The 22,008-nt window shown below is 36.6% G+C and overlaps 2 protein-coding genes and 1 long non-coding RNA gene across 3 annotated transcripts; 2 read left to right on the top strand and 1 right to left on the bottom strand.

Moving 5' to 3' along the window:
• The first annotated feature begins 1,705 nt into the window (after window positions 1–1,705).
• On the top strand, window positions 1,706–3,130 carry LOC147538887 (uncharacterized). The gene is made up of 3 exons (XM_086643035.1): window positions 1,706–1,969; window positions 2,297–2,708; window positions 2,843–3,130. Exons 1-3 carry the CDS (start codon window positions 1,764–1,766, stop codon window positions 3,128–3,130), a joined length of 906 nt encoding a protein of 301 aa, XP_086499161.1. The 5' UTR covers window positions 1,706–1,763.
• A 687-nt stretch (window positions 3,131–3,817) lies between these two features.
• On the top strand, window positions 3,818–21,628 carry LOC147538885 (protein phosphatase 2C 56-like). Its single transcript, XM_086641214.1, has 4 exons — window positions 3,818–4,697; window positions 13,949–14,236; window positions 14,863–14,968; window positions 20,503–21,628. Exons 1-4 carry the CDS (start codon window positions 4,095–4,097, stop codon window positions 20,826–20,828), a joined length of 1,323 nt encoding a protein of 440 aa, XP_086497340.1. The 5' UTR covers window positions 3,818–4,094; the 3' UTR covers window positions 20,829–21,628.
• On the bottom strand, window positions 3,824–12,514 carry LOC147538886 (uncharacterized). The gene is made up of 2 exons (XR_015225423.1): window positions 10,121–12,514; window positions 3,824–6,782 (listed from the first exon to the last, which is right to left on the bottom strand). It is a non-coding gene; the product is annotated as an uncharacterized LOC147538886 (long non-coding RNA).
• Window positions 21,629–22,008: the final 380 nt, after the last annotated feature.

Below are 22,008 nucleotides of genomic sequence, written 5' to 3'. Positions count from 1 at the left end.
CTGCCGCTAGACATATTTTCTTATCTCCGGCATATATTCCATTATAAATGGAGATCAACCAGACATAAAAGAATAACTGAAGAGTGAAGACAAAAGAAATCTAAGTTAACCAAGAGTCCTAAATTCCTTCAATGATGAAAACTTAACAAACAAAACATGTTAGAGAGTGTTGTAAAGTCCAACGAAAGCATACAATTTTACAACTCTCCCGCCAAATTAAGATCAAACAATAAAGGATTCACTTTCTAAATTAACTCAATCGAGATCATATACTTTTTAAGAGCGTAAGGAGCAATTCGATTATCAAAGATATCACAAAATCCAATAACCAACATGAGATGATAAACACAAAATTTCAGAGATTCGTACATGGATCAATAGAAGAACTCCATTAGTCTAGTGAATTGGTCGTCTTCTTCACTAACTCAATAAGGGAAGAACACTAAATTTTTTTGCGTAACTTCTGTCGACCTCAAAGAAATAAGCTTCAATAGCGGCAAGTGGGTTTAAATCTCTAATCAATGATTCATCTTGCAGAGAGACACATAGAGAGTAATAGGTGAGATTTTGCAGGATCAAAAAGTAAGCATCACTATCGGAAGAAACCTCAAATTTTCCATCTTCAGAACTTGATTATATACAACATCTGAAAAGTGTTCTAGCTTATAAAAATCATTAAATAATAGTCCAAATAAAAGAATTGCACATGAAGGGGTTTAGTGATTGAGACAATATGAAAGTACATTCTAATATGAAAATTCAGAAGAAACTCAAACCTGGAAAAGCGTCTACGAAAAAGATGGAAGATTATAAAAAATCTAAACCTGTTACTTGGAGTGGAAGAGCTTGGAAAACCTCGAAATGAGTTTAGCTGCAAATTGCTTAGTCTTTACACTTCCTTTCGGTGGTCTAAAACTATTCAGAGAGATCTAGCAACCCCTAGAAAAAAAAAGAATGCCCTACATAGAGGAAGAAAAAGGAAGATTATAAACTTGTGTATTGCTACTGGATTCGAGTAAAAACAATTAAAATAAAGCATCTAAAATACCAAAGCAAATTAACCTAACACAAGAGTAAAAGGACGATGAAGAAGAAGGAGATAAAATCGATAAAAAGTTGAGCAACAAGCCGTACTTGGTCAGACAATCTAAAGAGAGAAACTGATGAAGTTCCCTTAAAATTTAAAGAGAGAAACTGAAGAGTGAATCAATTGTGAAGGTGGGAGAAGAAGGGTTTTGATGAGCAATGAATGGAGAAGCTTGGTGGGATAGAGACGGGGAGAAAATGAAATTGAGTAGGGGAGAGGAATCCAACGTGAATGTGGTAGGAGATGGGTTTTGAGTAGGATAACCGTTAAGTCAATGAATAGGATAACCTTGTCATACATTAGGTGGATGATTAGTCAGCAATGGGGGCATTTATTTTGTCCTAGTCAGCCAAAACAAGCTCTGTTTTGTTATATAGATTTTGCTCTCAAACTTCTATAATTATGATTTTTTGTTCTCTAAGACTCTAACTTCTATAATTAGTTGATTTTCTTTGTAGGATTGTATTTCTAATGTATAAATCATGTCTATAATTGATATAATATAAGTTTATGGACTAATTTTATTCTCTAACTTCTATAATTGGTTGATATTCTTTATTGTTTTGTATTTCTAATGTATAAACAATGTTTATAGTTGATATAAAATAGGTTTATGGACTGATTTTGCTCTCTTTGTTTCTTTTGGTTATTTAGGTATTTTTCTTAGTTTCCATCAATGGATTCTATTGGTTCTGGTGCTTCGAGTGCTCCTGCTTTGGTAAGAAAATCGGGAGATATGGCATGGGAATGGGGAGAATGTCGGGATGCTAATAATTTGAATTTAGTTTGGTGCAAACTATGTAACAAGAAGATGTCCGGAGGCGTTTATAGATTGAAAGAGCATCTTGCTCATAGAAAAGGGAATGTGAAGGGTGTGGCAAGGTTACTGAAGAGATAAAGAAAGCAGATCAAAAAGCCATGACTAAGGTAACAAAGAAAAGATTAGAGAAGGCTAGAGTTAGTAGTATAATTCAAGATCATGATCTTTTGGTAAGCGGCGATATTGAAGAAGAAGACATTGAGTGTCAAGAGATTGAAGATGAAAGAACTAAATCTAAGCAACCTGAGGTAGTTGGTGGTTCTAGTGGAAGAAGTCTGAAGCGATCAAGTAATGTTAGAGGTCCTTTGGATACTGTCTTTAGTCCGGACTACAAAAAAATGAAGCAAAGTAAATTAGAGCAGAATAATCCGATTAAAATTGGATTAAAGCACCGAGCTTGGAAGGTATGCTCGTTGGGCAATCGAGAAAAGATTACCTTTCAATGCTTGTGAAGGTGAAAGTTTCCTAAGATTTTTAAATTCTGTTGGTGAGTATGGAAGAGGGTTGCCAACACCATCTCCCTACCATGTGAGAACAACCTTGTTTAAGGAGATTTTGAAGGAAACAAATGACTTCATTGAATCCTTTCGACCACACTGGAAGTCTTATGGATGTTCTATAATGTCTGATTTTTGGACTGATGGAAAAGGAAGATGTTTGATTAACTTCTTAGTTAGTTGTGAGCAAGGAACAATTTTTCTAAAGTCTATCGATGCATCTGAATACATTAAGGATGCAAATCTCATTGTAGGCATGATCAATGAAGTTATTGAAGATGTAGGCGAGGAGAATGTTATTCAGGTATATATGTTAATTGTCATTTATTTTTGCATTCTCCTTACATCAATTACTAAACTAATTTTTTTTTTGTTATGTAGTTTATTACCGACAACGGTTCAAATTTTAAGGCTGCAAACAAGATCTTAATGGAATAACATCCTAATATGTTTTGGACTCCTTGTGCGGCACATTGTGTCAACTTAATGTTGCAAGATATTGGTGATAAGTTGCCGAAGATCAAGAGTGCTTTAAGTGAGTCTAAAGCCGTTACAACTTACATCTATAATCATGGTAGAGTTTTAAACTTGATGAGGAGGTTTACTGGTGGGAAAGAGTTGCACCGATCTTGCGTGACTAGATTTGCTACTGCTTTCTACACAATCAAGAGTATTCATAAGAACAGGGGTCATTTACAAATGTTGTTTGTGTCAGATCAATGGTAATAGATGTGCAAGGATAGTGGCTAAAAATAGCTTTTGGGGTAATGTGCAGTTCGCGTGACAAGTGTTGGCACCACTTGTTGATGTGGTAAGATTGGTGGACACTGAAGAGAAACCAAGCCCTAAATTCACATATCCAAATACTAAATTGATGTATCTAGAATGTAAATTGAAACACCCGTACCTAACTCGAGAGCCATTGATTTAGATTTACTTTGAGATTATATGGTTTTCGAAAATGAGAACGATTAAAATTGAACCTGAGAACAACAACCGACTTTGGGGTGGAGAGTTGTGTCAATTTTTGAATGAGAATTAATTTGGAGATTTCTAAAGGCACCTAACTTATTGTATCTGGCGCCCCTTTATTAGTCAAAACAAATGGTGTCCTACTATCATCATCGGCCTTTAGAAATTCTCTTCTATTTTTCTCATGCCGTTCCAAACACAAAAATCTGAAATTTTATATGAAAATTTTGGTTCTCTTTGGAACAAAAATGATTTTCACATCAAATATTTTTTTTTAACGTAACAAACAGACCCCTAAGTAAATTTAGAAAAACTCTTTCACATCCAACCACCAATAAAACAAGTAGAAAAAGACTAAAATCAGTGTCGAGATATGAACCGTCGGATTAAATTTGAAGTTACATGGCGAAAATCAAAGAAAAAGAAGAGTTTGAATACGACACCAAATTGAGAAAAAGGAAAGCTTGTTTACTTAAACCACACTACCAGATGCGTGTGTCATCTGTTTCATAACCTTCACACGTGTCATCTCCTCCCTTCTCCCTTCTCATCCTTTTTTAGTCCTTTCTTCGCCCCCCCTTTTTCCTCTCTCTCTCTCTCTCTCTCCTCTTTCTCTCTCTAAATTTCCTCTCTGTTGTAATTGCTCTTCCAGTTTCTCAACAAATACCAGTCAAATTGTAGTTGAATTTTAGGGTTTTAGTTTTTAATCTAATAAGAAATGGATCCATCAGATGAAGAAGATCTACTACTACAAGTAGATGGATCTCGTCAAGAATGTGACCTAATTTCAACAGATTCAGGTGTTTCTTCTTCGATTTTCTTTACTGATGATAGTCGGAGTAATACTAGCTCTTCTTGTGATATCTCAACTAGTAGTACTAGTAGTTCCGGTGAGATTCCGGCTGCTGTTGTAGCTCAGGTTGTCGTAACTCCAAATCTGATAAACCTAATTGCAACAGCATCAACTACAACAACAACAACAGCTGCAGTAACTGCAACAACTTCGACTGGTAATATTATTGACGGAGTAGCGCCGGAGACTAACGGAGTATCACCGGAGACTAACGGAGTAGCAACGGAGATTAACGGTGGAGTAACGGCCAGAGGATGTATAGGAAGGAAAAATAAAGGTGTTAGTTGGGGTTTTGCTTCGGTAATTGGGAGACGGAAAGAGATGGAAGATGCCGTCGCCGTTATACCTGGTTTTATGACTCGTAAGTGCGATCAAATCGGTGGTTGTACGGCTCCTGGTTCTAGAATTTCCGGTGAGATCTCACCCGTTCATTTCTTCGGTGTTTACGACGGTCACGGTGGTTCTCAGGTATTTTAATTTCTTCTTGTTTTAGTTTCTTGAATATTATTTTCAAGTAGAAATGGAGTTATGAAGTCAATTAATTAAAATAAAAAATTAAAACCGAGAAATTGAATCTTCTCGTTCTAAAATTATGAGAAAATGAAAATCTCGTTTGCATGTCTTTTATTGGGTCAACTGACGTAGCTAAAATTGACCGTTAGATTATTATGGAGATACGAATCGAAGACTCTAGGATTGAATAGTCCACTCTTTTTCTCGTTTGTTGGATAGATAGGAATCTGATATTGACGGGAGGTCAGTTTCATCCTCTGGAGTATGTTTACCACTTGGATGAATCTGGACCGTTGAATTTTCTGTTACTTTTTTAGGCTGAACTAACATAATTGTTGTTAGCCACGTTTCTCTTGGTGGGTCCCTTGTTTGTTGAAAAGGGGAAATACTTGTGGGTCCCCTCTATTTGCACTTGGCAATTAATAGATGATTCAGTATTTGGAATCTTTTTTTTTGGACGGTGGAGATATGTATACAGGATATACAAAGTAAAAGAGACAATCTTTCAGGCAGTGTTGTGTAAATTTTGGTGGGAGTGGATTTGGGTGGTTGTTGGAGTGAATTTTGGTGGGTAAGTTTAATAAAGTGGATATGGGTGCTTAAGTTTTAAATATTGGATTTTGGTTGGGTTGGTTGGTCTTGCTAACACTTGTCATTAATAACGGATACAAGTGAAAATTATATTATCTCTTTGGTATTGCTCAAATGTCTAGTGGGACCAAACTACTTGATTTTGCACAGAGTTTCATTTCAATGTCGTAAACATCTAACGGAATTGGATGGCCACGATTAATAGGACTTGCGTATGGTTTTGTCATACTTCTAAAGTATGGTACATGTTACGCAATTCTAGTGGTAAACCGGTTAGTCCACCAGGGTTGAGCCACCTTTTAAAGGGGATTCCCATCCTCGCTTTGAGTTGATTATGGGTGAGTGCATTCAGGATTGTCCCAATTATTTGGGGTACACGTGTTTAATTAACCGTCACCGGTGGAAGTATTGTTGGCGATGCTCTGGGTCAGCCTAAAAATCCATCTAGTACCACGTGGAAACGGGATCCCTTATTTTGATCTTACAGAAGCATGATTCGCTTAGAGATTTATCCGAACTGAGACTAACCGAATCCGATTGTTATCTATTGTTAGTTCTACTTAGAGATGGGGGGTGGGACTGCCCTATTGACACGTTCTCCATTTGAAAGTTAAATGAATCCATCAACAGAAAAAATGAGTCTACAAAATAGGTATCTAAAGAAAGAAAAGAAATTTCTTACAAGAGTCTTGCCTACTGCCCTGGACACAAGAAAGTATTTGTTAGTAAATATCTGATATCTCCTTTCCACAAGCTTTACCTCTAGTCTAATGGGGTCAATCTTAAAAGGCACAAAGGGCGTACTTGATTTACATTTTGTGTGCTCTTATCTCGTCTAAATGATTGCATGTGGAATATCTCCCAAAGCTCCTCTCTTTTCTCATTGGAGATTGGCCATCTTCCCTTGGATTATAACCTATAGATGGTTGGAGTGCATCATTTGACACTAAAAGACTGCACAATGAAGGTTTAAAAGCTCCAACCATAAGGATAAAGTAAAAAATGGGAGTCTCCTCCATAGGCATTCATGGGGTCCACATTGGTGGCTTGTTATCATGAGAAACAACCCAATCGATGATGGAGGTCACGGTAAACATTGGCACTGTATTTTGAGAAATCAAAAGAACGAGATTTGATAAGCAAACACGGCGAAGCTCCTATTGTTATATGTGGAACTGTAAGAAGTTTAAGAGAACTCGTGGCTTTGGAAGCAGAAAAGATAGTAAGGGATCTACATCTGGAAGAACAAGTATAATATTTGAAAAACAGTACGCAAGAAGTTCCCTCAACTACGGTTTGAGAGTGTAAGAACATTGGGTATGATAGTCTCTTCTGAAAAGAGACCAGTCAACTTTTCCTTTTTTTTTTGGATAAGAACAAGAATGTTATGCAAGGCAAAAGAGTATAGTTATAATAATAGGATCCAATATTATATACTTTAGATGGTTTCTGATGTAGACTTTAGCGGAAGCGTAAAACTAATAGAATCCATTAATAAAACTAAGAAGAAACGATAAATAAACGGAAGATAAACTAGAATAACTGTAAATAAAGAAGATGCAATCAAGGGTTTTTGTATTTGATAATTCAATTGTGTTTAACAAGACAGACTTGACTTCTCTTATATAGAGATTATACCTTTCCTAGTTAGACTCAAATAAGGAAACAAGATAACTACTAAGGATACTTTCCTTGATTGCTAGGACTCTAAACATGGAAACCTTAAAATACTAAACTGGAAACTATGTTAATATAGGATCCTGGCCGTTAGGGCCATTAGTGGTCTGGCCGAGAGGCCGACTAAGTGGATGGCCGCCATCATACTCCCCCGCTGTGGAACAACTTGCCCTCAAGTTGGTGTCGTCATAAAGCGGGTTGTCCAGGTAATCCAGATATATATCAACAATGTGGAAGGTAACATTGGCGACGATTTTGAAGGCAATCCTTAGTTCCCACTTTGCGCGAATTTTGTCAAAAAGTCGAAGAAGACAAATATGGAGAAAATCACCGACTAAAATCCGAAACCCATGATGCGAAGACTGTCGCAAAATCAATAATAGTGAATAAAAATCCAATAAATTTCTGCATCTCCTGTCATCTTTTAATGTGAAGAAAAAGAATAAAGATACCCCATTCTTTGTCATGGAGAAATTAATCTTGAATTTCTTCATCCACTTCAAAACTCTCTTTTGCTTCCCTCTTAAGAACAACTTGATTTATGTGTTCACGTTCATCTTCATGAAGTTCATTAACCAAAACTCTATCATAAGTTGTCATGCGAAGAATTTGAAAGTAGAGAGAGAAAAAAACAAAGGATTTTGACAGTGAGCTTAGGAATTTTTCTTCTTTGATGATCTTCGATATAATTGGATTAAAAATTTCTTCCAATTCTTTCAACTGATCTTCAAGTTCATTAACTTCATCTAATTGATTCCCTTCTAACCAACTAATAACATAATCAATTACTTACTCAATCTTTTGTTTATCATTAGTAATTGATATCTTGTTCCTAACTCCAGTTGTTTTATCTTCAACAAAAACATTCAAAATTCTATTAGCATCAATATCAAAACAAAATTTAACCTGTGGAACTCCTCCTGGTGTTGTTCGATTATCTTTTGTTCTTGCTCTTTCTCCTTCACAAACTTGAATCAAAACCCCAGGTTGATTATCTAAATAAGTTGAAAAGTTATTTTCTTTGTTCGTCAGAATTGTTGTATTCCATGGAATGAAAACAGCCATAACTCCACCAGCTGTTTCAAGCCCTAAACTTAATGGCGCAACATCAAGAAGAAGAAGATCTTGAAATTTCTGATTGCCTTCGCCACTTAAAATTGCAGCCTGAACAGCTGCTCCATAAGCTTCAACTTCATCTGGATTAATACTTGTACATAATTCTTTCCCACTAAAAAAAATCTTGTAAAAGTTGTTGAACTTTAGGTGTTCTTGTTGATCCACGAACTAAAACAACTTCATGAACTGAACTTTTATCAATTTTAGCAACTCTTAATCACTTCCCAACTGGATCTATACATTTCCTAAACATATCCACGTTCGATTCTTCAAATCTTGCCCTAGTTATAGGTGAATAGAAATCAATACCTTCAGATAAAGAATTGGTTTCAATTGTTGGTTGTGTTGTTAACAACGAAACATCAAAAGTTCCTCCACCAAGATCAAAGATCAAGATGTTGGATTCGCCGGATTTTGACGCCTTCTTGTCTAATCCATAAGCAATCGCAGCAGCAGCCGGTTCATTGATGATTCTCAAAACGTTTAATCCAGTAATCGATCCAGCATCTTTAATTGCTTGTCTCTGAGAATCATTAAAAAAAGACGGAACAGTAATGACGGCATTGTGAATCGATTGACTTAAATAAGCTTCAACAATTTCTCTCATCTTCACCAAAACCTTTGATGAAATCTCTTCATCTGAAAACTGATTTTCTTCTCCTGTGTAATTAACTACGATCATAGGTTTATCACCAGGTCCAGAAACAACTTTAAATGGCCAATGTTTCATATCGCTTTGAACAGAAGGATCAGTAAATCTTCTTCCAATCAATCGTTTAGCATCGAAGATTGTGTTTTGAGGATTCATGACTACTTGATTTTTAGCTGCGTCTCCGCTTAATCTTTCAGTATCAGTGAATGCAACTCGATCGTTTTGCCAAACTTCTACACAACTGTAAGTTGTTCCTAAACCTAATCTAACTTTGTTTCTTTTGTGGAGAGGTTCTTCTTCAACATCATTATTCATAGTGGTCGGAGTATGATGTTTAGGAGTTGAAATCAATGACGACGGTAATTGAGAGGGAAGTATTTTATGATTCGAAACAACTAATTCTTCTCCAGGGATTAAATACAAATCAAATAATTGTTCCGAACATGGTTTCTTCATATCAAGAACAAAGTTTGGGTTTGATGATGGAAAATTACTTCTTTCTTCTTCTTCGGCCATTGAGAAAATTTTGTTCATCTTGTCAAGCACTTCTTCTTCAATACCATTGATCACATAGATAGAATTAACTTTGGAGTATTGCCTTCTCGATTCAATCTTTGTTTCTGCATGTGAATTAGGGCTTGGACTGGAGAACTGCGAATTGTTTCCTTCTTCCTCCGTCTGAAAGAATTCATCTATGTTATTGTCGCTAACATCTTGGTTTATGAACCAATCTTCCAACTGTTGAATCCAAAAATCTATATGATATTGACCATCAAACATAGGGATTTTGGAAACGACGTTAATTTTGTTTTGATCTTTTCGATCAACATAGAGTTGTTGTGAATCTCGAAAAGGATCCCAACCTAAACGTGGAAGATGTTTCCAACATTCAAGATGAGAAATATCTAAAAAAAATTTCTTTGTTTCCCGATTCTTGAGGCTCTGAATACCAGCTGATGTAGACTTTAGCGGAAGCGTAAAACTAATAGAATCCATTAATAAAACTAAGAAGAAACGATAAATAAACAATAATAAACGGAAGATAAACTAGAATAACTGTAAATAAAGAAGATGCAATCAAGGGTTTTTGTATTTGATAATTCAATTGTGTTTAACAAGACATACTTGACTTCTCTTATATAGAGATTATACCTTTCCTAGTTAGACTCAAATAAGGAAACAAGATAACTACTAAGGATACTTTCCTTGATTGGTAGGACTCTAAACATGAAAACCTTAAAATACTAAACTGGAAACTATGTTAATATAGGATCCTGGCCGTTAGGGCCACTAGTGGTCTGGCCAAGAGGCCGACTAAGTGGATGGCCGCCATCAATTTCACTTGACATATTGCTTGGCGATTCGCATGAAATCTGTAAATGATATACGATAAATGCCAAATTTTCCTTTTTGCCCAAAACAACTGAAGTGATATAATAGAAAGTTATAATATTGTCGAATTTAACTTTAGCGAGTGTTGCCCAGTTTCTCGCTTTCAACACACCCCATAAATTTGCATAAGGAATTAAAAACCATAGTTTCTTAGGATTCTTAGGGCTTATAGTATAACTTGATGAACAAATCAAGTCATTCAACAATCGCGGAGTCATCTAACTTGTCTTGGTAACCTTAACAAGAAACTCCAAGTAACCTCACAATAAACAAGTACGTGATTAACCGACTCTTCCTCCTTTTTGCAAAAAAAGGATCAGCTTACCCAAATACCTTAGCATTTTTAAGGTTAGCCATCCTTGGGGGTCCGCGGTAACTCCACTCTAAATCCATTTGACCGGAATGATAGAAGATGAGACCTAGCCCTTGATAAAGTCTTGTAGCACGATTTGACTCAAAACTCTTCTTTCATTTTCGGTTTCCATATCCACCTATCCCCATCAACTGATGGGGTTACCCACTCAAAATGTTAATTGAAGTAATTATTTCCTCAATTTCCCGATGGTTCAAATTTCTTCTCTGATGAAGATCCTAAGTAACTTCCTCATCAACAAGTTCGTAATATTCAAAAACACATGCGTACTTTTTGTTGGATATAGCAAATGCTTGGGAATTCTGATTAAAATTGCCTATTTTAGATTCCAAGTATCCTTCCAAAGATTGATACAAACGCCATCTCCTATCGTAAACGATGTAGGGCTCCTGAACTCCCGCCAGTCGGATATGGATAACCAACTCACGTGCTCCCCAATGACTCCATACTTCTTGATTATTTAATCTTTAGACGTTCTTCATTTGAGAAACACCATAACCACTTAGATAAGAAAAAAAATTTATAACTCATAAGATTTAGTGCATTAAAATTTCTATTTTGCTAGTAATCGAAGAAAATCGGCCTTACATCCTTCAACAATTCCTCAATTGCCCAAGAAGCAAAATTCTGTTCTTTCAGGAGCTTCTCAAAATATCATGGAATATCAACACACAACAAAGATCAAGGATGAGGGATTTATCTAAATTCTTGTTGCTATTGAGGCTCAATAGATTGTACATACATTAAAATGTGTATATCTCATCTATGGCTGAAATCTTGCTGAAATCTCCCACACACCGTTCAGTCTTAGTAAAATACCTGTACTCATCTTTTCTCGAAGATGCTATCTTTGACATACATATTTTTTTTTTGGTTCTTATATTTATTATAATGTAATAGAATTGATTGTATTTGTCTTTAGTGGCTTGTTCACCTATTTGAGGTAACAGAGATTATTTTGCTTCATCTTCATGGATTTTGTCTGTTTCGGTTGCTCAAATCTTCTTTCCATAGAAAGGTGTGCTTATCAATTACTATTTGCTTCACAAATAACTATAGGAAGCAGATTGAATAAACCCTGAAGCATCTATCTTTATGGGCAAACGTTGATGTACAAATCTGCTAAGAACCCCCGGCGGAATGGTATATTCTCCTTGGCCACAATAGGCGGGTCAATTCCTTCCCTTAAAACGTTACCTCTAGAATCAGAATGTTTTGGTATTCCATCATAAGAGTATATACTGTATAAGATCTATTTTAGATAAAGACTATGCTCATCCCACTCGAAGTTTGTTATGAATAACTGTTTTGCTATCTCTCGGGAGGACACAACTTTCTCGAGTGGTAAATAATAATTCTCATGACATTTGCTCATAAGTAGGAAAAGGCTTAAATTTCTATTATCATCTCTCAAGTATTTGATTATAAGCAAAAGATACCTCACGGGATATCTAGATTGGTTACCGTGCACATAATTTTTCTTGCATACTTCCTCAATGGCATGGACAAGATATGATATCTTGTAAGTAATTAAGTAGATGCAAAAATTGGCCATATTTGACTCAAGCAATTACACCTAAATGGAAGGTTGTCGTCTAGTATCGTAATATGTACTCTTAGGTCATTTGGCGTCAACCTTCATCTCTCCAAGACACAATCGAGCAATGGGCAATGCCTATCACGAGGAGAAGAGGCAAAGAAATCTGGAACATGACATATTGAGGTGTCTATGGAAGGATAGAAGCAACAATTAAGGAGAACAATAAGGAGAGCTCACTGCAGGAGGAAGAAGTAAAATGGCTATCATATCATTGGATTAGGAAAATAGAAGGAGCAAAAACAATGTCATATCATGATTGTCTTTAATTGGGATAAAATAATGTCTTAACACAGTCATCCGATCAACTATGTAAATTGTAACCTGTATTTTCAGACATTTATTATCTATATATTCATTCAAAATTTCAAAAATGTAGTCTTAGGTGGAAAAAGTGTCCCTATATGAGTGGTTACGCCTAAATGGAAGGTTACCTCCAAATATCATAGTATTACTCTCACTATGCGCAAACGTCTGAAACAACAACTACAAAACAAACGTCAAGACCTCGCATTTTTAAAGTTCCATTTAAGGACCGATTGCCAATTTCGTGGTTGATCTTGTTTAGATAAGCGAATTGGAAAAGTAGGAAAAATGAGGGATGCTAGCTTTCCGTACTTCAAACTCCTCAATATAATCGTCGACCTTAGTTACAAGTTTGACCAAGTGTCCATTTTGATCCCTTAACTTTAAAATCCTTAACTTATGCTAAAGTACTTCCCAATCATATTGCATAGCTTACAACAAAATATAGCAAAGGACTGCTCACGTGGTTCGAACGTGCTTCATCTTCGCTAGTACTAAAAATATTAAGTAAATCAATAGCTTATCGAAAAATGTGCCGACGTGCCACCTATTATAAAATTATATGTAGGCTATCTATAAGTATTAATAAGGGATCTTCACGACGGTTAGAGTAAATAATTGACCGCAATCCTCGGTGCATCTATTTTATCCTGTCATGTTGTGTACACTAAGTGCCTACTTATGTGGCTGCATGTTTAAAAGTTGGGTGGAGTTAAATTGTTTAGAGGTTGTATGCGACTACCCGAGTAAGCACTTAATATGATTACTATTTCGGTGGGGAAAAAAATCTAGCGTGAATAATCTTCATCCACACGTGTCACTCTCAAACTTGACAAAATAGCGGAGATACATTCGTTATTATTACCAAAATATGAAGGACGAATGATTCTGTGGTAGGAGGAAGAGGAAATATTATTAAAATATAATAATAAGAGAAGTGAGAAACTAATACTTCAGATAATTAGTGGATCACGGGTAGCCTGGGTCCTCGGATGAGCTTTGTGCTCTAATTGAAGAATGCGATTGGAACTTTACATACAATTTTGCTTCTAATGAGGGGTATTGACCTAAAATATATCTTCTAATGTTCATTATTAGACCTAGATTTTGTCTAAATATAAAATAATGATTCGTTATAAGAACTTTTCCACTTCTAGTGGTTAAGACCAAATCTGTTGTGATTAGTTTCACTTAGGATTGGATAATCGACAAGTATTTGCCAAATGGCTCAACTAATTAAGCGTCGATATAATTGGGATCCCTTAGTTCCTTCTTCCTAGTCTCAAGGTCAAGCTGTCTTGCTTTATCACTAAGTGCGATTGTTCAACTCCTTGTTATTCTTAGCTATTTCCTAGATTTCGTAGCTGTATTAAGGGGGTGGTTATTGTTGTCAAAAAGTTAAGCTCTCCCCGTAGGTAGATGTTCTGTAAGCATAGATGGCAGAGTCATCATACACTTATTCTCCGATTTACACTGGCTGACTCTGTAGCGTTCTTATGTAGGTGGCTAAATTTTGCGCCGAACGGATCCATGATATTGTTGCAGAGGAGTGGGAGAAGCGAGGAACACATGTAGAGGAATGGCGCACAAGGTGGGAAACAGCATTCTCAACAGGATTTGAGCGAGTGGACAATGAGATTTCGTCGGAGTCGATAGCGCCAGAAATAGTTGGGTCGACTGCTGTTGTTGTGGCAGTATCAAGTTGTCAGATTATTACATCCAATTGTGGCGATTCAAGAGCAATTCTTTGTCGAGGAACTCAAACAATCCCCTTGACTGTTGATCACAAGGTATTACTAGATATACTGGTTTTCCTTTTCATTTATTATATATGGACACATTAAGCATGACTAGATAACTAAAATGAAGCAATAAATAACATACAATTTTATGGGCCAGGTAAATTGGTTTCTAAAATTAAAACGTCTATGACAATGGTTATCTAACTTACATAAAACAGAACCAAGATGATCTCTTCATGAGTAGATTACTACCTTAAAACTTGGTTCTGATACCTGTAATTAAGTAGATTGCACGTTACATCATTCTTTTCGATGCATCACTTTTTCAGTTAACATATGCTCGGAGTAAAATAGGGGCATCCTCAGCTAAGATTATGCTTTTTGTTGGAAGAAGCTCAAATAATTATCCTCAAGTCTCCGTGCAGAATGGGAACGTCACACGTCCCATAAGATGAAAATAATAAATATTATACCTCCAAATGAGAACGATGTTGAGCTGAGCTTGCTGTTCAGACAAACTTACCTCCTGCGAAAATGAAACTGTAGAATGTGTAATGTTTATATGTATGCTAAAATCGATTTTCTAAAGTTACATCGGTTTCAAAATCATATCTATATCCGTGTCAGTGCTTTGGTGTACAATCTCAAGATACGTGCGGTGGATGTTTTTACAGCCTGATAGAGAAGATGAGCTTGTAAGGATAGAAGAAGGAGGAGGGAAAGTCTTCAATTGGGATGGTGCTAGAGTATTTGGGGTTCTTGCCATGTCTAGAGCAATAGGTATTCATTTTTATTTATCCTATTTTTATAATTCCTTTACATCTTATATAAGTTGGTAAACATTGACTCAGTATCGTACGTCTATCATACTTTGGTGAGGTATTTAAAAATGGATGCATGTAAGTTGAAAAGTAAAATAGTACTCGGGTTATCTGTATACCCCTCCTTCCTTATGATATTTCCACCTGCTTGCCTAGAATATGGAACCTTGTAGAAGGTAGGACAAGTGGTAACCGGCAAGAAAATGTCATCAGTGGCATAACTTGTGAGAATGTGAAACGTTCACCTTCTCAATTCTCGTATTTCTAATGCATGCAACTAACTTGGATTGGCTCTCTAAACAAGAAGAATAATCCAAACATGGTTTTATCCGCTTCATGGCGCCTAGAAAGATCACAAGAGCTTGAACAAAAACCTTATGTGTAACTAAATTTATTATTCAAGTACTATAGTTTGTAGTTTTGTACCCGTGAAAGGTTTTTAGGTTTGAGCTGTAATGGGCGCGCAAGTGTTTTATTTAGTAAACATGCAAGTTTATTGAGTCTGTGCAAGTTCACAGCCACCCCAACGGGAATCAGCCGCATAAGCATCAGGCCGAATCCGAACTCCATAGTAGCAGCACTAGAGCATCATTTTTCTGTAATGGTTTTCTTGTTTTACTTTTGATCTTTTACTTTTTTATTTGTTTCCTTAAAGTTAGGAAAGTTTCGTACATATTAGATTGTTTTCTAGATTGATCATGGCCTCTTTATTTGAGCATAATTAGTAAGAAGACTTGGATTCTTTGGAAGATCGTGAGGCAACTGGTAGGTTCTACTTTTCCAAGCTATAGGATGACCACTGTGAAACACACCTACCAGAAGTGGATTTCGTATCATCTTTTGATCATGCATGATCAGCATTAGTAAAGCAGGAGAGACCTGACTGTGCACCTGTGACATAGAAGAGATCAAGACCAGGGTGTGTCTTTAGGTACCGAAAAATGTGGTATTAGACATCCGAATGCGCAGTACGCGGTGTGTGCATGGACTGACTTACAACCGTCACTGCATATGTGAGATCTTGTGTCAAATAAATGAGGCGACCCACAAGCCGTTGACATGGATGGATTTGGTAATTACTCTTCATTGTTAGGCTAAGATTTGGGTCCATAAGAGTAGAGGCGGGCTTGGATCCAAGCATACTTGTATCTTGAAGGAGATCAAGAGCATATTTCCGTAGAGATATAGGTATTCCATGGGTAAATCGAGTAACTTCAATGGCAATAAAATATCGAAGTAGACTCAAGTCTTTGATCTCTAAAAATTTCCCAAGGGCCTTTTAACGTGAACAATGCCAAACGAGTCATCTCCAGTAATTATGATATCATCGACAAAGACTGAGAGGATAATGCATTTTCTTTGATGATTGCGACGAATGAAACATGTGTAATTTGAGTGACAATGCAAAAATCCTAAAGTTTGGACCACATCACTGAAGCGATTAAGCCATGCTCTAGGAGATTGCTCGAGACTGTAAAGGGATTTTCGAAGGAGACATACTTTCCCTGAAAACTCCCCCTAGGCATGAAATCCCAGTGAAGGATCCATGTATGTAGTTTCTAATAGGTTGCCATTTAGAAACACATTTGGCATCAATTTGATACAAAAGAAAACGCAACAAGAGATACTAATAGACAAACAGTGGTTACTTTAGCAACAAGAGCAGTAGCAACAAGAGCAGAGATAGCGCTGAAGTCCTCTCCAGGTGCTTGAGTAAATCCTTTTGCAACAAGGCAGGTTTGTATCTATCAATAGTGTCATCTGCCATGTACTTCATACCAAAGTTCCACTTACACCGTACTGTGCGTCCACCGGGAGGTAAAACAACAAGTTCCCACGTCTGATTATGTTGAAGGGCATCCACTTCGACTTGCATATCAACCATCCAATTAGGGTTCTGAAGAGCTTAATGGACAAAGCGAGGAATAAAAATTAAATCAACATGAGTAATAAAAGACCGGTATTGATTATAAACACAATAATAAGAAAGATACCCAAAAATTGGACGAATTGTGCTACACGTAAAAAGGTATCGAGAAGGCATACCCGCTCCCAAGTCCCGAGTAAGATATCTAGGAGGGACAATGTTAAGAAACAAAGCGAGATGAAGGGTTACCTATTTGCGGAGAAAAGACGGGCACCGGATTTTGAGAGCGCGATTGGCGAAAGTAAACTTATAGAGGAACAATACCTTCGGCAACCTGGAGTCAGGATTCGGTTAAAGGAAGCGGTGGAGAACAGTGGAGCAGACTCAGGGAAATGAACTAGTTGTGGAAGAGAAGAATTGTCCTCCTTAGAAGGCCTAGGGAAAACAGAACTTCTTCTAAAAAAGTTACATGGGTGATGGGTATGTAGTGATAGAACGACATTTGATGTGATCATAACACCATATCCTTTAAACCGTGAGTAATATCTTAAGAAACCACACCTAATAGCCTTATCTCCAAATTTGGTACTTCTAGAATTTGGATGAAGCCTGTAAATCCAAACACACAAGGTAAGCTAGGAAACAAGTTGTTATCTGGTTGAAGGACATGGAAACAAGCCATCCCTTTCAACACCCGGCTAGGATTTCAGTTGATAAGAAAGATTCTAGCAAAGACTACTAAGTGTCTTAGTATTTGGGAACACTCATACCACATAAAAGACATCGAAATACCGAAATGATGTGGCGGTTTTTTCGTTCGGCCTCACCATTTTGCTTTAGAGTGTGGACATGTGAGTTGCTGAAGAATTCCATCTTTGTTAAGTTCTGAACGAAATTCATAAGTTACGTACTCCCACCATTATTAGATCTAATGTTCCAGATTATACTATTGAGTTGGGTACTGATCATTTGAAAAAAGTTGATAAAATTGAAAATAAAATGTTTTGGTCATTTCTACAGAAATATTTCGAAATTTATTTCCTTGACAAGGCATTGTTAAGAGAAACTTAGTTAAATTTCGGTTTCAATAGAAATTTCGGTAAGCATGAAAAAGGAAATTTCGACCGAAATATTTCTAATTTCTTGGTTTCCTTTGGGTTTAAATGTAAAACTCCAGCTAAATAAGATATATCTTCCCAAAATCTACTTTTTTTTTTAATCATTTGAATTAATAATAAAATAGGAGGCGGATAGCCCACCGAAGATACATAGAGACTATAGTTTATGTTACATTATGCTATTCCCCAATTGAAAACAAAATCATAAAAAGACCCTGACATCACATACTTCATTCTTTTGCTCCAGTGATATAGCATCCCTTTGCTCTCGTCTTGGTTGAGAATTATGTCCACTGTCAATTCTGTTTATTATTTTGTTGTTTCTATCCTTCCAAATGCACCAAATTATGGTTACAGGAATCATATTCCATAGATTCTTCCTTTTCATCCTCTTCCTGGTTAGATCCCGCTATTCCAAAGCTTCTTGAATATGCGGTGGCTGGCACCAGTCTGTGTTGCAGACTTCAGAATGTAATTCCAAAGGTCTGCAGCGACCTTACAGTGCAGGGAAGGATGATCTGTCGATTCTTCATCAAACTTGCACATAATGCATCGGTTTGTGAATTGGAACCCCTGCGGTTAAATTGACTTACAGTTGGAATTTTATGTAAGCATGCAGCCCAAATAGTTATACTTACTCTTGTGGGGATATGCTTACTCCAAATTAACTTATAAGCTTGTATCTCTGGCTCCCCACATACTGTTAATTGATCTCTGATACCAATTTTTCACTGATAGAACATCGTTCCCTCCTGCTCTTCACACTTAAGAATCCACATTATCCGTAGGTTTATTACTGCTAAAGATACCCATTAGGTGCAAATAGATAGGAATTTCCCAGTCATTCAAGTTTCTCCTGAGGAACAAATCCCAACTGTCATGCTGCTCATTGAATATTTGGGATACAAGGGCCTCTTTCTGATTGGATAAAGCATAGATTCTGGAAACCTATTATTTTAACACAATTGAGAACGGGTTTGTTATGACTACATTTTGGAAAATATGAAAACTAGTAGAGGTCAACTGAGTTTGTAATGCTTAATATATTAATCTTGCAAACAGATATTAGTACTTTGCTTGTTGTGTTTTAAATCTTTTGTCCTCGCCCCCATAAACGAAATCCTGGATCTATCGCCGCTTGTCTACACTCTACAGCATAGATATTCAACACATAATTGGGTTTCATAATTAGGAGGTAAGAAACGGTGCCGAAGTAAAGGACGTAGTTGCTCCTATGGGGTGATTTCAGTATTACCTAGTAGCGTCGGTGTTTTACTTCTTGTTGCCACCATGTAAGTATAGATTTAGAGAAGAAACCTGTGACACAACAAACCTTGTGTTCACTGGGTGACTGCATAACTACAATAAGTTCTCAACACGTACCAAGTAATCGAAGAAGCTTTCGATGTTGATGGTTCCATCATAAGAAGGAATATATAGCTTGAGGCGATCGGTGAAAAGTCTCTATCATCCCGTCGAGGCCTGTAATAATGATGGAACCATCGATCGGAAAACATTTTGATGTTGGTGGCTCCACCATAAGAAGGAACATCTACCATAAGTCGCTAAGGAGCTGAAAAGCTTGGTGGAGAATCTCTATCATCCCACGATCCCTAATCATGATAATGACGATACCTCTCGCGTGGGTGCCCACGTGGATCATATTCTGTCTCATAATCATAATCGAAGATTTTAGGTTGGTCTCTCTTGTGGGCGTCTGTAGGACCCACAGCACTGATTGTATATTAGAATCACAGACCATACCAACAATTATATGTTGCTTCTTTGGTGTGTGTGTAGTGCTTCTTGACCAGAGGTAACTTATTCTGACGGGAATATTGAGGATTCACTTAGGGCTTCCTCACTAGCAATCTCACAATAAGTTATCTAAGAGTTGGAGAAACAATGAAGGAATTGTTTAAGCCTTGGAACTATGTACAAGGGCAAGGCTCGAGAACGAACTTTCATGTGGATATTGCGAACGAGTCTAGTTGCGAGAACCAGGTCCAATTGCCAAGCCTGGCTCAATAAGGGTATCAGGCAAGCAATATTGTTTGTTACCTAGTACTACTTGCTTTCACTGTTATTCTTTTATTGTTTATTTGTTGCTTCAAAGTTATACAAGTATTAGATTGTTTCCTAATTTGATTAGGTTTCCTAATTTGAGGAGTACTAGAAATTAGACGCCTAGAAGGAGAAGAAATATGTTCCTTTCTTGCATCCAGGTCTTTCCCAACCCTAGATTGCCAAGTTAAGATGTTCCTTTGAGTTATTTTTCGATTTTTAGTTTTAGTAGCTTAGGAACTATTTTAGATGGAAATTCTAGTCGAGTTTTATTAATTTTATGTAGTGTAAATTTCTGTTCAAACTTCGGCCAACATGTTTACATCACATTATGTCATATATTCATCATCTAATTCATTTTCCTCTTGAAGTTTCTTTCGGTGGGACTTTACATTTTCTCCATTTCTTTTCTGTGATTATACTCTTCTTGTGTTTTTTCTTCAGGAGATCGATATTTAAGGCCATGGATTATTCCGGTGCCCGAAATTACTTTCACCACAAGGACCGAAGAAGATGAGTGTCTGATTGTTGCTAGTGATGGGCTTTGGGACGTGATGACTAACGATGAAGTAGGAGAAGTTGCACGGCACCTATTGAGACGAAGAAGAAGATCAGCAATGGCTGATGAAACCTCACCTCCAGCAGCACAAACAGTTGCTGACCAACTCACAGATATAGCTATCAGGAAGAACAGTTCTGATAATATCTCCATTGTTGTTGTCGATCTTAAATCGAAAAGAAGAAGGCAACAAAGACTATCAACTGGATAGTGAGATCCTATATCGTCTCTCCCTCTCTTTCTCTCTTTCTTTCTTCTGTTTTATCATGCAAATCCTGTTATCCTCTTATTGAACATCACAAAAGAAAAGGGCAAAAAAAAGTAGGTGGTTTTGAAACTTAATTGATGGGGAATGGTCTAGTGTTCTTCTACAAATGTCTGTCTATCTAGAACTTCTTCAAGGTTTCCATGATCATGATCTGACTGACTGAAATCTATTGAAACACTAGATCAATCCGAAATTTTAGCTGGGTTGATCTCCAATATTTACTTTTTTTCCTTTTAGATTTCTTTCGGAAACTAGGAGGAAAATGATAAGCTCATCTATTTTAGTAGGTACCTTTTTTTTTCTTCTTCTTATAGTTTGATTGATTCTCACAGTATAGTATGAGATCGTTCAAATCATCCTAGGGTTATTTTTAACGAGAAACTACGAAATTGGGAGGATCAGATAGGAGCAATGGTGAAGCTCATCCAAATATGTAACGTTCTTTCTCTATTGTGGTTGTATTCTTTAACTTCAATACTATTTCATATCTTTTTTTTTTTTTTTTATTATTTCCATTTCTTTTCGTGTAACCTATATATGTATACACATACATATGGAAGTTAGAATGGAGTGAGAATCACGGCCATTTATTTTAGCATAGACATTATGTTCAAGTTTGTAGTGATTGTGTTGTTATCAAAGAATTTATCATGGATAGTATGTTCCACCATCTTCTGTACAACTGTGAATAGTGTTGCAAATATTTCATTTTCTGTTATAATGAGTACTTAATTCTGCTTAAAGAGACTGAGGTGTTGCTTCTTTGTTTTTTTGCATCTGAATCTGAATGGGATGAATCTGAATGGGATTAATAACAAGTTAGCATGTTTGTTTTTGAATACGAAATACTAGACCTGGAATTGATTTTCTTGACACTTATACCATTACTCAACTTTTTAACCAGAAGAAACCTTAAGTCCCGTTTTATTTGTTCTCATCCCAGAAACGGTTGGTGCTCTCCATCAAAAACCATAAGGGATGGCCTCTATTTTTGTCCAAAACGATTGGTGCTCTCTCTTTCTCTCTCTCTAACGATTGTTGTTGCTGATGTTGTTCTCTCTTTCTCTCTATACGACCGACGATCAGAATGCTAAATCTTATCCATATCCGGTAGACCTTCATG

This window comes from Eschscholzia californica, unplaced genomic scaffold, assembly GCF_041429995.1.
Source record: "Eschscholzia californica isolate CP2 unplaced genomic scaffold, dmEscCali1.0.p SCAF_5, whole genome shotgun sequence".
In the NCBI taxonomy this organism is placed as follows: Eukaryota; Viridiplantae; Streptophyta; class Magnoliopsida; order Ranunculales; family Papaveraceae; genus Eschscholzia; species Eschscholzia californica.
This window is presented reverse-complemented; position numbering and strand designations above follow the sequence as displayed.

Excerpts from the sequence above, each read along its gene's own strand:
- LOC147538887 (XM_086643035.1), top strand. The coding sequence starts at position 1,764 with ATGGATTCTATTGGTTCTGGTGCTTCGAGTGCTCCTGCTTTGGTAAGA. Across the intron at positions 1,970-2,296 it reads AATGTGAAGGGTGTGGCAAG|CACCGAGCTTGGAAGGTATG; the intron begins GTTACTGAAGAG and ends ATTGGATTAAAG. Across the intron at positions 2,709-2,842 it reads GCGAGGAGAATGTTATTCAG|CATCCTAATATGTTTTGGAC; the intron begins GTATATATGTTA and ends TTAATGGAATAA.
- LOC147538885 (XM_086641214.1), top strand. The coding sequence starts at position 4,095 with ATGGATCCATCAGATGAAGAAGATCTACTACTACAAGTAGATGGATCT. Across the intron at positions 4,698-13,948 it reads ACGGTCACGGTGGTTCTCAG|GTGGCTAAATTTTGCGCCGA; the intron begins GTATTTTAATTT and ends GTTCTTATGTAG. Across the intron at positions 14,969-20,502 it reads TGCCATGTCTAGAGCAATAG|GAGATCGATATTTAAGGCCA; the intron begins GTATTCATTTTT and ends TTTTTTCTTCAG.